The 13,439-nt window shown below is 40.7% G+C and overlaps 1 protein-coding gene across 1 annotated transcript; it reads right to left on the bottom strand.

Moving 5' to 3' along the window:
* Positions 1 to 522: 522 nt before the first annotated feature.
* nat9 (N-acetyltransferase 9) lies at positions 523 to 2,893 on the bottom strand. The gene is made up of 6 exons (XM_030775292.1): positions 2,619 to 2,893; positions 2,425 to 2,534; positions 2,154 to 2,294; positions 1,656 to 1,715; positions 1,482 to 1,576; positions 523 to 1,138 (listed from the first exon to the last, which is right to left on the bottom strand). Exons 1-6 carry the CDS (start codon positions 2,693 to 2,695, stop codon positions 992 to 994), a joined length of 630 nt encoding a protein of 209 aa, XP_030631152.1. The 5' UTR covers positions 2,696 to 2,893; the 3' UTR covers positions 523 to 991.
* Between the last annotated feature and the right edge of the window lie 10,546 nt (positions 2,894 to 13,439).

The raw sequence follows: 13,439 nt of genomic DNA on the forward strand, positions 1-13,439 counted from the left end.
TTTTTTTTTCCAGTTGTTTCAAACGGACATTCGATGCTTTAGAGAACACCTTCTTTTCCCTCTTTTCTTTTTCCCTACTGCACAGACATTTCCAGAGCTGAAGTTAAAGTCACATTCTACATGGTTCAGTGATTCCTCAAATTCAGGGGTGGTTTGCAGTGCTCTTTCTAACAGAAGGCAAGGCAAGAGAACTGTTTTATCTACTGTATTTGTGACTAACAGACAGATCAGTTAAAAAAAATGTATATAAATAAATAAACAAACAAAACAAACCTATGTGGTATCATTACACGTTGTTCTGTCGGGGGGGAGGGGGGGGGGCAGATTTAGTGAAAACTCCTTTTTTCCAGAAAGCGGATTTAGTGAAAACTCCTGAGTTAACTCAGAGTAAGTAGTAAACCTCCTAATAGAAGAGCCCCATGGTTTCGTTCTCCTAGCAAAACAAAGCCATAGGGCTCTTCTATTTGGAGCTTCACTACTTGTTCTGGGTTAACTAACTCAGAGTTTTCACTAAACCCGCTTTCTGGAATACCCCCCAGGTGTATAGTTCCATGATGCATCAATCACTTGCCAAAAGGTTCTGCTGTTAACAGTTTTTACCAGTTTGGTTAGTAAGTTGTATTAATCATCAAACTAGACAATAAAACTGCATTGGCTTTCTGTCTTGACTCATGTAAGGCACTTTAGAGGTAGCTTAGTGTCTGCTGCTATACCTCTACCAAACACCTCTTAAAGGAGCGGAATGAAAACAAAGTTTGGATTATCAGGTACATCTGATGGGTGTGGTCAAATGTGTGGTGTCAGGCATGGTCAGACACTGCCCACCATAGGCTGAAGGTTAGAGAGAGATAAATCTTGAATATATTCAGAGTGGTCCTGGGATCTGCCCAACATGATGTGTCATAAGGAGGATGGCTGCAGCACTGACGGTAACACCCACAGAAGGTTCAACCAATCAGCTGCCTTCAACCGGAAAGCATCGAGAAAAGGTTCAAAGTTCTGCCGCCTGCCTGCTGTCCTTGGCTTTTCCGTATTCTCTCTCCTGCATGAAGGGCAGGTTTTCCAGGAACTCCCTCTGGACTTTCTCATCCACAATCAACCCCAGTGTGGTCTCCTGAAAAACTTCACTGACTGACAGCTGTTAAATAATTAAGAAGATGATTAGCAGCTGAATCTGTGGTTTTTCATCAGCCGTGTATGTGCTGTATGTTTGATCTGCGACTCTAAAACAACACACAGAGGAAGATATATGCCGAAACACGCGTGCCTCTTTTTCCTCTGTGTTTGAAAATGAAAGACAAGAATTCAAACTTTTTAAATATCTATGTCTATCGTATCAGTAGTTATTGAGTGCGAGTCATCCCTCAATTAATCTAGATTAATGGAAGGACATGTTGTAGCACAAACTAAAAATGTATTACAGGACTGCAACACTGATACCCCGAGTACAATATACGGGTTTAATGCCTGTCCGTTCTCACCTCATGAAAGCCGAATTTCTTGAACATGGCGATGCTGACTTCATTGTCCAGCCCAATCTTGACTTCGTAGTTCCTGATTCCGAGGTTCTGAATCCCTGTGGGAAGATGAGATAATAAACTCTGCGAAAAAAGATCGTGGCTCTAACCGAATGGTATCTAAAGGACGTGACTTACCATAACACATCATCATGTGTGTCACTTCCTTCCCTAGTCCTTTCCCTCTGGAACTGGGCTCTATAAGAATCAATACATTCCAATGATTCAAAGGCAGCTTGACAGGTATGTGAGGAAAACTTAGACTGGACCTGTTCACCCCTGGCTCTCAAATTCTGATGTATCTGATGTATCATTCTCATGTATCTTTTGTGTTCCAAATGGAACTCTTTATCTAATCCATGACTTGCTGCTGTTAGTGGAAACAAACACACAAAATGTCTGGATTCAAAGGCACGTGTGAGTTGAACAGACCTGATCAAAGACACATCTTCAGCAAAAAGTAAAGCAGCTGCATGATAAGATATATCGTTATAAATATCATAAGTACACACACACACACACACACACACACACACATATATATATATATATATATATATATATATATACTTATATATATATGTGTGTGTGTGTGTGTGTGTGTGTGTGTGTATATAATTTTTGAGCCTCATTTACCTGCTATCATAACCTCCAGCTCAGCCAGGGTGGGGTCTGCGGGGTCAGTAAGAAAGATGTTAACATCTCCGACCATGCAGTCCTCCTCCGACACAGACGGGTCTTCCCACCGCTGTTTGTCCAGAACGATAAAGGTGCACTCTGACGAGAAATGACAAGAATACATGGCCTCAGAAAGAGGAGATAATAATGATTACGAAGTAACCATTAGGAAAAATGCCACCGAGAACAAATGTGTATGTGCAGGCTGTAGGAAGGGCGGCTTGCTCACTGTCGTCGTCTTCTCTCCAGCTCTTCTGCATGTCGTACTCCTGCTCCAAACTCAGCGGCTCCGAGGCCGTCAACTTCTGAAGTTCAGGAGAAGCCATCCACTGGTGATACCTGGAAAACCGTTAAATAGCGATTGTCGAACGATAGTCAGTAAGAACACAAAGATTCAAAACAAAGAGATGTGGATTTGTTTACCTTGGAACATGATCTGCGTTGTATGGCACCAGAACGACTTTCTCTCCCTCTAATAATGTGTCTTGGTTTATACGCATAGTGCGGAATAAGCGGAGAAAGTCAATTCAAACAGCTAAGAAGAATTTTTAAAGTGACACTCTTGCAATCCGCACCTGTGATTGTAAAAAGCCTTCAACTGACTGTGTAAATGTCCAGCATTAATGGTGATGAGCTGAGCTTCAATGCTCAACGCTGCAACGAAGTTAGACTGGCTGTTGTCAAATAACCTTGTTATTACAATGGGATTCATTCATCATGAAAAGACTGCATATATAAACTGTCAGTACAGAGGCTATCGCGGAATTTATGTTTAAATAACTTTTGTTGATAAGGGTAAAGATGCGACGTTTTTCCTCCCAGAGTTCATCACAACATTGGCGTTTGAAACTTGCGTGGAAAACGTCATAAAAGAGCGCAGACAAGTGTGTCGCTTTTCTTTTACGTACTCTGTAGAAGAGAACACTTCGCTATTTCTCCACAAGGTGGCGTTGTTCACTCAGTCAAAGCGGTACCCTGAACGACTGTCTTCAACTGTATATCATCTGGATTTTTACTTTTTTTTTTTTGTTAAAGAATATATGTATAGGAACTGTGTATAGTGTTACCGTCAATAACAGATGAATTATTCCTAGCTGTGATTGATAGACAACGGATCTATTATTCCTAAGAATAACGGATCTATTATTGTTACTGAGTGGTTAACCTGTTCAATAAGACCAGTTTTGTGAACACACTATCCTCAGTCATTTTTTTCTTCGTCACTAGATGGTGCACAATGTTCACACGAAAGCAAATCATTGCTAGGTGTACTGCTCCAACACACACAGGTTTATAAGAGAATGTAATCAAGAATTTGATTAGTGGAGATAACCATGCTGGTTAAACCGAGACCAGGCATGAGTCACTAGGCTTCTCTACTTCTGGGCAAGCTGCTCTAATTAGAATCTATCTATCTATCTATCTATCTATCTATCTATCTATCTATCTATCTATCTATCTATCTATCTATCTATGTGTGACTGCCTGCCTGTCTGTCTGTTAGTCAGACAGGGACTTCTTCTTTAACACAACGACGCACTACTTACCAGTGTCATAGCATCCGCGTGTAAACATTTTTCTTTGCATGCATGGCGTTCTTCAAATGACTGAAATCACTTCTGTTGCGTAATAGTGTCATTGTCAAGGTATGGTAAACTTAGTTTTATAATAAGCCCTCTGTAACACGGTGATTTTTACTTTTTATAGCTGGAGGTGTGCAGTTATTGAAATGTCATAGGATAGCTGAGGCATAGCCTACTCCAACTTCAGTCCTGACAGACTGGCAGAACAGAAACAAGGGCAAGATGACGTCTGCAATGAGACAAGCTGCTCCCTCCGGTCCAAAGATACGTTTTTACACGACCCGTAACGGGTTAAGATAAACCAGAGGGAGTGGACAAAATTCCAGTGATCATAGTAGCTAAATCAGTTATGATTACTCAGTATTTATTTATTCATTTAGAAACATGACTGTGAAAACTTCTCAGAACTCCGAGCCTGCGGGCAGGAACTGCGTCTGATGCTCAGGTCTCAAGTTTCCCATCAGCCTAGCAGCGAGACGGCCGTCGACCATCAGTCATCCTTAATGAGAAGGGCTCAATCAATCGAGCTTTGCGAGACTCGCGCCACATTTCTCTTCTTTATTCTAGTCTAATGGACTCCCCCCCTCCCCCCCACCACCCCACCACCTGCCCGGGGTCCCATGTGGTAACGGATTGAATGACAGCGAGGTAGCGTAAGCTCGGAGCGATCCTGCGAGAGGCTCCCCGTACGATTGACGCTCAAACAGACGAGACGATTTGTCTTCTTCTTGCCACTCTTCATCCACTTGATATGCCGACAGACACGCTAGGCAAGCTAAGGGGAAAGATGAGAGAAAGATTAATTTTGTCGTGAGGATTTTTTTTTATGGTAAGCGTAAGATGATTCCTGATTTTAATTAGTGTGATTAATATTCTTCTGTATGAGAGGCAAAGTCTCATCCAATTGCATTTTTACTTTACAGAAGACACTCAGGAGAATCCAGGAGGCTTTTTTTTTTTTTAAGAAAATCAATGTCTTTAAATGCAGACATTCAGCACTTCTGCTCAATTGGTCTCCACTGTTTGTTGCAAGCATTTCATTGTATCAAATCCTGTCCACTATCTGAACTCTAAGTGAATGTTGACTAAATTAGTCCCGTTCGGCTCCTATGGTGAGGATACAGCGTAAAAACCTAAAACAGAAGACTAAAGACATGTATTTTCATTCATCTACAAGTTGTCAGACGCCTCTCTGTTTGCGTCTTCTCATGATGTGGACAACTGTTTGTAATTCTCAAACTCTTGGTGAAACTAGTAAGTCATATCTGTGACTGGATAATCTACAGAGAAAAAAAGGTGCAGTAACTCTGAGTAATGTTAAATAAACACTTTTTTTTTCTTCTCTGTTTATTGTGAGTGCTTAATTCTCCTTTGACAGCCAGTATTTCGTGTTTTATAATGCTATAATAATTGGTTGTTGAGACACTCATTGTTTGCAAACAGAAGCTCTCTGAGTCTTCACAAAACAAAAATTAAACATAACATGGTTCTGCATACTTTAATGCAGAATTACTGTTATGTGCACCTGTGCATTATTGGGTCATTAACAGTACACTGCGTGTGAGAATAAACAGATACCAGTTCAATAGTGTGTCCCTATTTCTCCACAATGCCAATGCTCAAACAAAGTGAATCCATCGAGCAGATTAATGAACATCTAATATCATTGATATCCAGACATTCTGTTCAGCTGTGAGGATCCATGGTTTAATCATAAAACAGAAATTTGCTTACTTAACAACATTCCGGACAGGAAACTGTCATCCGATTTACTTCAGAAATGTTTTGGGGTTAAAAATTGGTTCAGCAGAACAAATATATTATCCTCCAAACTTCGCATTCGATGTTCAATCTGTTCATTTTCTCCATTTCCTGATAAGACTCCTTCTTACTGTTCCTGATAACAACACTATAATAAGCTCAGGTCATAGTTTGCTGAAATATCCCTACAGTTTGCTCTAAGGCTGGATGTGTTCACCTCATAACTTATTTCATTAATTCCTTAAGCAATCTTCTCCTCGCCCCCTTTTTTTTATTATTTACCTTCAAATCTACATTGTCTAATATTTGGTAATAATAGTGAGTCTTTTGTAAACATAATCCAAATGTAATCTAAAGCACTTTTATCAATCCATATGATGAGACATTGGGGCAGGGCTGTTTATATTGGCCTATATGGCTTTAAACGCATGAGCCTTTTGTAAATTAACAGAATTAACTTGAAATTCTTTGATAGATAGATTACACCAGACATGATCCAACTGCAAATAGTGTTGAGAGTTCCACTCTCACCAGAAAAAGGCACTAAAAATCCTGTTTCCCTCTCACCATCAGAGAAAGCAGCTACGCTCTCTCATTATGTGTGGAGTCAGAAAAATTAATGTTAAAAAAAAAAGAGATATTTTAACAGCCAAATAACACAGTTTGAAATATTTAATATTTCTGCCTCAGTTTAGAAAGATGCAAATGAAGCCATTAAAGTTTAATTCTCTGAAAGTATTCGAGGTCTTTTCAAAACAACAGCTGAATATAATTGCATTTCTGTTTTATTGTTGCATATCTGATGTTGGTTGCAATTAGCTCCATTGTGATTCTGCAGTAAGGCATAATTTAGGACCCACAAACATTTATATGCAATAAACACTAACACAAACAGACACAGTATACTGATTCACCATTTGTTTTCGATTTTTGTCTCATTAACATGAACAGGTTCCGGCATAAAATGCAAAATAATATTTTCATTCTGTTTGGGCTTGTTTTATAGGAAGGAAGCTTGACACACACAGACGACCTGTTACGTTTCGTTGCTGGGACATTTTAAGTTCTATCTGTTCCTACCCTGAGTTAAACTGACCTGAGCCAAGCTGAGGACAGAGATTATTCATCCATGAAACACCTGTAGCATGTCCTTTTTACATGACTTATAAACTGAATTCATCACTGGAGTTCTTTCCATGATCAAAAATGTTATAGACCCCCCCCCCCCCACTTGGCATCTGTCTTGCCTTTAAAACCCAATTGATTTTGAAGTCATCCGCTTTTCCTGTTTCATTTAGTTTCTGTCTGTGTTGCTGGATGTCCTCAATAAGAATTGTGTTTCCGTGGAGATTGTGTGCCATTTTCAGAGGACCTGTGTGTGAAACATGAAGCCATTGTGTTGGTGTGGTGGGAATTTGTGAGGAAGACAGGGCAGATGGTTTTAATAGAGACAAGCTCAGCTGGAAGGACTGAATTAGAGCGGGCACAGTGACAGCAGCACAGCCTGGCACAAGAGTATTCACACACACACACACACACACACACACACAAACACACTAAGCTCTGGCTGCTCACTTTGTCCATATGGAATATACAGACTTCACACACACACACACACACAGAGTGATGATGTTGTAAGTACACACTATCTTGGTAAACCGTGGTAGGTTCTTAGGGAAGAACACTGAGAAAGAACATCAATGATTAATATTACTTAAATAAAAGAAATATAACACATTAGCCCTTGTTGTTCTAAGGGATCACCCTTGAACAGTTTCCACCAAAACATTAAGTGCTAACCACACAAGAACGCAACCAGTGCCTTGGAACTGTTCCCCACTGACTGGGGGGGAATGAAAAATAGTAAGAATGGAGGATCATTTTAACATAAAGAGAGTTTGTACTGGAGATAATGAACACAAAGTGACATTAAGCGCCAGCACACCAAAACCCAAGAGCAATTCTCTCCAAACACGTAGGCCCACACCACTGTAACAAACCAATATGAAATTCGTCGCAGAATCTTAAACATCAAGATTTATTATACGCCAAGCAGTTATTATATTCATACTAGACTGTCCACTGCCATCCTTTTATCTCGGCAGATCTCTGAGGAAATGGACAGATGGGGATTCATTAAGATCCAACAGCTTCATACATGACCATCGTAATATAAGAGTGGGTCGCTCAAGCTGCCCCGCAGTGTTAGACCAGGACGAGCGGCTTCGTCTTTGGGAAGTCTGCATCGTCTTTCTGTCTTTCAGAGGACACGCTGCAGTAGCATGGTTAATTAGTGGTAATAAAAGACTCACACGTTTGTTAAAAAAAAAGGAAGGAAAGAAAGAAAGAAAAAAAAAAACGGTGACAACGGCTCCACGCTGTGTACAATATTGCAAAACATTAGAAGAAGCTGTCACCGTCACACAAGGGCAAGGCTTGGGCGAACGAAAAGGACTAGCTCTGATGTCGGTCATCCGTATGTCGGATCATATATTCACTCTGTGCCCTTATGTTATCTGAGACGAGACGCAACAAAGACATAATTTTTCAAGGGGTCACACATTCATGTACGGAGAAGAAAGCAGGAGAATTGCGTGAGAATTAGGGTAATATTAAAAATTCTGTTGACAGGAACCTGCTCTTACGTTGTTTACCTCTTGACTGTGTGCACTTTTTTGTAAGTCGCTCTGGACAAGAATTAATGAATAAATGCGAGTCGTTGTAAGTCACCCTGGACAGGAATATATGAATAAATATAAATTTTAAAATCAGCCTGGGATTTTCCAGACTGGGTTGGAATCCAAGCATCAAAGCAACCAGCATCAGATGGGAAACAATGATGAATACTAAAACATTTATATACAACAAACGAATACAAAAAAGGCTCTAGCAACACCTACGGCACTGACCAACAAAATTACAATGAGCAACTTAAAAGGAAAAAAAATAGTAACAAACAAACAAAAAAAAAATCAATAGTTTTTCTCCGTCCAAAAGTCTCCACAGGTCTAATTCCTCACGATGTCCAAACTCAATGGAAATGAAGCTCATTTAATGAGATACGTTAATGATAATTATGATTATAACCCCAGAGATGGCGGCTTCTTGCAGTAATTAAAGATAAAATTGACGCAGGAGATGGGAACGGCCCAGAGGCGAGAAGACAAAAGCTTAGCAGACGAATAGATACTGGATTTTCACCTCGCTGTCTTCAAGCTGCAATTCTTATCCATCCCCCCCTCTAAAGTTCAATTTTGTTATCATTATTGCTTCTGAAACATTTATGCAAAAATAATTAGTCTTTCAGAGAAGGAAGAATATTCTCGATACGGACTGTTGAAGGAAAATATTTCCCCCTACAGCCAGTCTGTCTTTTCCGAGATTGAATGGAAGATTCTGTCAATAAGCAGCGCTGAAAAAGCTATTCAGTGACGTAATTCCTGAATTGTGCATCATTTAGCTTGGCGTTTTGAAAAAGTCCGTGAAGAGTTTTGACAGTGAGGGATTTACACATTTCTGTGGCTGAGTCAACCAACAGAGGCAAACCAAGGCATTGTAAACATGCCGTAGGACCATGCTAAGTGTTTATGGCGAGTGGGGTGAATAGGCCTATTAAAGAAACGTTGGCAGATATCACAGTTGAGTGAAACAGTATCATCCTCTGACTTTGAGCCCTCTTCTCACTGTTTGCTCTCCATTCATGTTTACTTTGAATATAGTTACTGCAAATAAACAGTTCGTTGATTCCAACTTACGATGTTAAACTGAAATAGTAACAGTAGGCTATTACAGCTGAAAATGGTGACGTCAGCTCTAAAACAACGATAAAAGGTTTATGTCAGCCAGTTCACTTAGATGTTAATCTTCATAGATTCCACATTTATTTATTCTGATGAAACATACAACATTCACGTCAAACGGACCCCCCCCCCCCCCCCCCCAAAAAAAACAAAACAGAACGTTTCTTACCTCACTAAAGCGTTTCACTCTGTGAGTAAGAGGCCAAAAAAGTGATGTGAAGTAACAGTGGGGAGGGCAGAAAAGACTGACAGCTGTTGACAGGTGAGATATAAAACTGTCTAAGACAAAGTCTGGGGTAACACAATGGCCATAGAGAACATTCTCCACAGGTCACTTAAACCCAAACGATTCTCGCAACCTCAGCAACAAGCACAACGCAAGGTCCGCGCAGAAAACCTCGTACGGCTCAAATGAGTGACAGAAACAAGAGCTACCAACAAGAAACATGATGTTTTATCTATCCAATTCTTAGGGAATTTGTTGAGCCTCAGTTTGAAAGGAAAAACACTTTTGGTTGATGAGACAGTGAATGTGAGTGTAAAATGGATCTCTTTCACGTTTCTGCCTGTATGAGTCAGAAAGGTAAGAAGTGGTAAAATTCTCAGCCGTCCGTGATGCCCCCCCCCCCCCCCCCCCCCCCCTTTAACGCTTACACCCTCTGACAAGGGCCAGCCATATGACTGTGTGGTGTGAACTTTAATTCCCCGAAAAATCCCACAGCAGGGACATCAGAGGATGTGCCAGGAAAGGTGGATTGTGGATATTAAACCCTTTTGTGGTTGCCGGATTTGAAGAGGGTGAATTGGAGTCTCTTTCAAACCCTAAGTAGCTATTGCGCAGCTATCAGCCCAGACATGTTAAGTGACCTTTCTCTCATTCAGCTCCACAGCTTAAGCCACTTCCGTCAAACACTCTGGTCAGCGTCAGCTTTGATATCTCTGAAATGAAACCAAGAAAAGATTTCGTTTTCAAGATTTTATGACATAGCTACCCCCTCCAACACCCCCCGCTCCAAGAAACAAAGAAAACAGAAAAGTGTGGTGGAATAAGAAATCTCAGTGCAAATGAAAGGACAAAAGTGTCAATCAGACCCGAAGGACGTAATAGAGCACGGCTTTCTTTATAGTTTTTTTTTTTTTTAAATCTAAACCCAGACCTTAAATTACCAAATGATCTCGCGCATCTTCTCTCCACCGACGGGCTATGTTGTGCTCAAGACGTCCGTTCGTGTTTATCACTCCGCTCTGAGCCTCATAAACATACTCATTAAGATCAGGTCAGAAACAAATATAGCCTTGCGTTTTAATGACATTCATTTCTTCATTAACGAAGGAGAGAGTTTCGGAGCGAGAGGCCCCGGGAAGGCGGAAAGGCAATATTTTGCACCTATGCATTCATTTATGCGCTAATGAATTTAGCCTCTTAATTACGCAGCTTTGATTGTAATGTATTCTGTTGATTAATGATGCTCAGGCTACGGCACTTGTCTCGTCCCAGAGAGCGATTATCAGAATTCTGGAACTTCCAGCAAGTTCTGTATCAGCCAGATGAATGCATACATGTTGCCCAAATATTCTTCTATTGTAGATTGTGCTTCAAACTTCCTGTGAACTCATTTTCTCGACCAAACCATTCATGGTCATACATAGCACCAAATATTCTCTGCTTTTGTGAGCTAACCCAATAAAATGGAAGGTGGTGCATTCACAAGGTCAAAGATACTTAGTATGAGAACAGCCTGTTAAACTTTTTCTCATTAATTATGTGTGTTTAACTCTACAATACCATCACCTTCTACGAGAACGAACCCCTTATATGTTTACCTCACCCCTGTCTAATAGAAATGGATGTGATTTCTATGTTGTGTGCCCATGGGGCTGCAATAGCTGTACATGTGTGCAAACCTTCCATCACTAATAAGCTAATGTTACACGACTCTGTGGTACAGACCTAAAGAAAAGCACTGTCTCTCAATTCTGGTACTGAGTTCCGGCGGGAGAAACAGACATTGGTTTCTATTTTTAACTTGTATACAATGCAACTAGTCCGCTAATAATCGAATCCTTGGCGAGCTAAACCAAGCATATCCCCACGACTAGCGTTAACAAAAAAAAAAACAAACAAAAAAACGAAACGCTGCTGGAGATATAGCCACACGGGCGTGCAATTAGCCGCTAAATGAATCGTAATTACAGCTGAAATACTCTGTATTGTTTTTTAATGATTTAATTTTTAACCTGGGTGTTGTTGTTGTCGGCTAGGGCCTGTGAGGCGCCGTGTCAGATCTGATAGATAGAAATGTTTTTTACGGACGCTTGACACGGCCAATTTGTTACACAGTGGAGACAAATGAAAGTGACCTTTTATTAGTGCAGTGATTTGGTGATAAGTCTAGTTTTTATCTTTATTATTGCTTTGTTACTGTGTGTGTGTGTGTGTGTGTGTGTGAGTGAGTAAGTGTGTGAGAGAGAGGGGGGGACAATGAGAAACAAAGAGCAGTAAGTACCCTCCAGAGTGTATTTCCTATTTCTGTTTGAAAAAGAAAAATACCCATATGAAAGAGAACCTCACTTTGCTGGTAAACTGATAAAAACAAAAATAAGAATAAATAAATGAACAAACTGAGGTCATCACTAAGATCATATCTGCAAAGAGCATAAATAGCTAGATATAGTCTGGTAAACTCAGTTCCACTCACATAACCTTCAGTGTCAGGTGTCACATCAAGTGAGTGATAGCACCATCAGTATGTTCCTGCTGTGTGTGTGTGTGTGTATGTTAACACCATGCTAAAGAAGAATGTGTGTGTGTGTGTGTGTGTGTGTGTGTGCGCGTGTGCGTGCGTGCCTTGTGATGGGCAGCATGGCACTGCATGTGAGTGCTCTCTCCTGCCCAGTGCCGTACGCAGATGTAATCGGGGCGGTTCTCAGCAGGGTTTTGATGAGCTCGTTAAGAGTGTTCCGTCTGAGGAAGTTACGCCTAGCGCTCTGATAAAGCCACTTTGAGATACTTTGACACCTCCTCTGTAATCGAGGAGGCTCCCTATGGACTCCGCATCAGGGAGGAGTGACAGCCATAGCTTTAGGAGCTTAAGAGCTCCTCTGAAGAACTGAGAGACTCTCACCTCTTTACTCAAAAGCTGTCACGTTGAAGGAGCACTTTGATCAGTCACGTTACACGTGCGCTTCATCATTTTTCAACATGTTGTTTATTGTTAACAGTGAATATTGCCTTTGTTTATATGTGTGAATTTTTTTAAGATTACTGACTGTTAACCACGTGAGGGATTAGGAAGAACTGCAATTACTTACCTTTCAAGTCAACCACGTTGCCGGTCATTCACCAATGACTTTTTGGCTCTTACTGTTGTTCCTCTAAACCTGTTGAGACAATACTTGTATAGCATATTGCAACTGAGATATGTCTGAGATACATGAAAAGGTAAACAATCCATCATCAAGGCCAAAGGAGAGAGAGAGAGAGAGAGAGAGAGAATTCTAGCATCACCTCTTAGAGTTAAAGAGAAGAGAGAGGCAAGACATCAGAACTGATATTAATACTTTATGCCAGGTTTGGGGACTATTTTTAGAACGTGGATAAACGTTTCTTCATACACCTAGTGATAGATCGATTTGGGAAATAAATAAATAAGTGAAATAGACATAGCTACCAAAACCTATCTGTGGGTATTGGTGGCTGTTGGGAGTTAATAAGATGTCAGAGAAGATTGATGGTGGAGTGTTTGAAGGAAGGATGGGGCAGGGGGGTGGGGCATGCAGGGTGGGATGGGAGGGGGGGGGGGGGGGTGTTGGGGGGGGTTTGTTGGTGAGGCGACTGGGCAGTGTTATGAAAATGGGGTTGGGAAGGGAAAGGCCAACATTATTGGTAACATTAGAAACAGAATCATAATCTCATTATCCAAAACAAAAACAAAAAACAAAAACAAAACACCATTCACTCATTCAAAGCTGTGCTGTTGCATATAGATACTAAGACACACAGACTGTGTGGGCAGACAGATGCTTAGCGTTATGGCTAACAATAATGTACTGTTTAGGGGTAATTCTTAAACTGTGGTCCATTTTGGTCAGGAAAATGT

The sequence above is a fragment of the Chanos chanos genome, chromosome 5 (assembly GCF_902362185.1).
Source record: "Chanos chanos chromosome 5, fChaCha1.1, whole genome shotgun sequence".
Classification (NCBI taxonomy): domain Eukaryota; kingdom Metazoa; phylum Chordata; class Actinopteri; order Gonorynchiformes; family Chanidae; genus Chanos; species Chanos chanos.

Excerpts from the sequence above, each read along its gene's own strand:
- nat9 (XM_030775292.1), bottom strand. The coding sequence starts at position 2,695 with ATGCGTATAAACCAAGACACATTATTAGAGGGAGAGAAAGTCGTTCTG. Across the intron at positions 2,295-2,424 it reads CTGGAGAGAAGACGACGACA|AGTGCACCTTTATCGTTCTG; the intron begins GTGAGCAAGCCG and ends ATTTCTCGTCAG. Across the intron at positions 1,139-1,481 it reads AGAAATTCGGCTTTCATGAG|CTGTCAGTCAGTGAAGTTTT; the intron begins GTGAGAACGGAC and ends ATTATTTAACAG.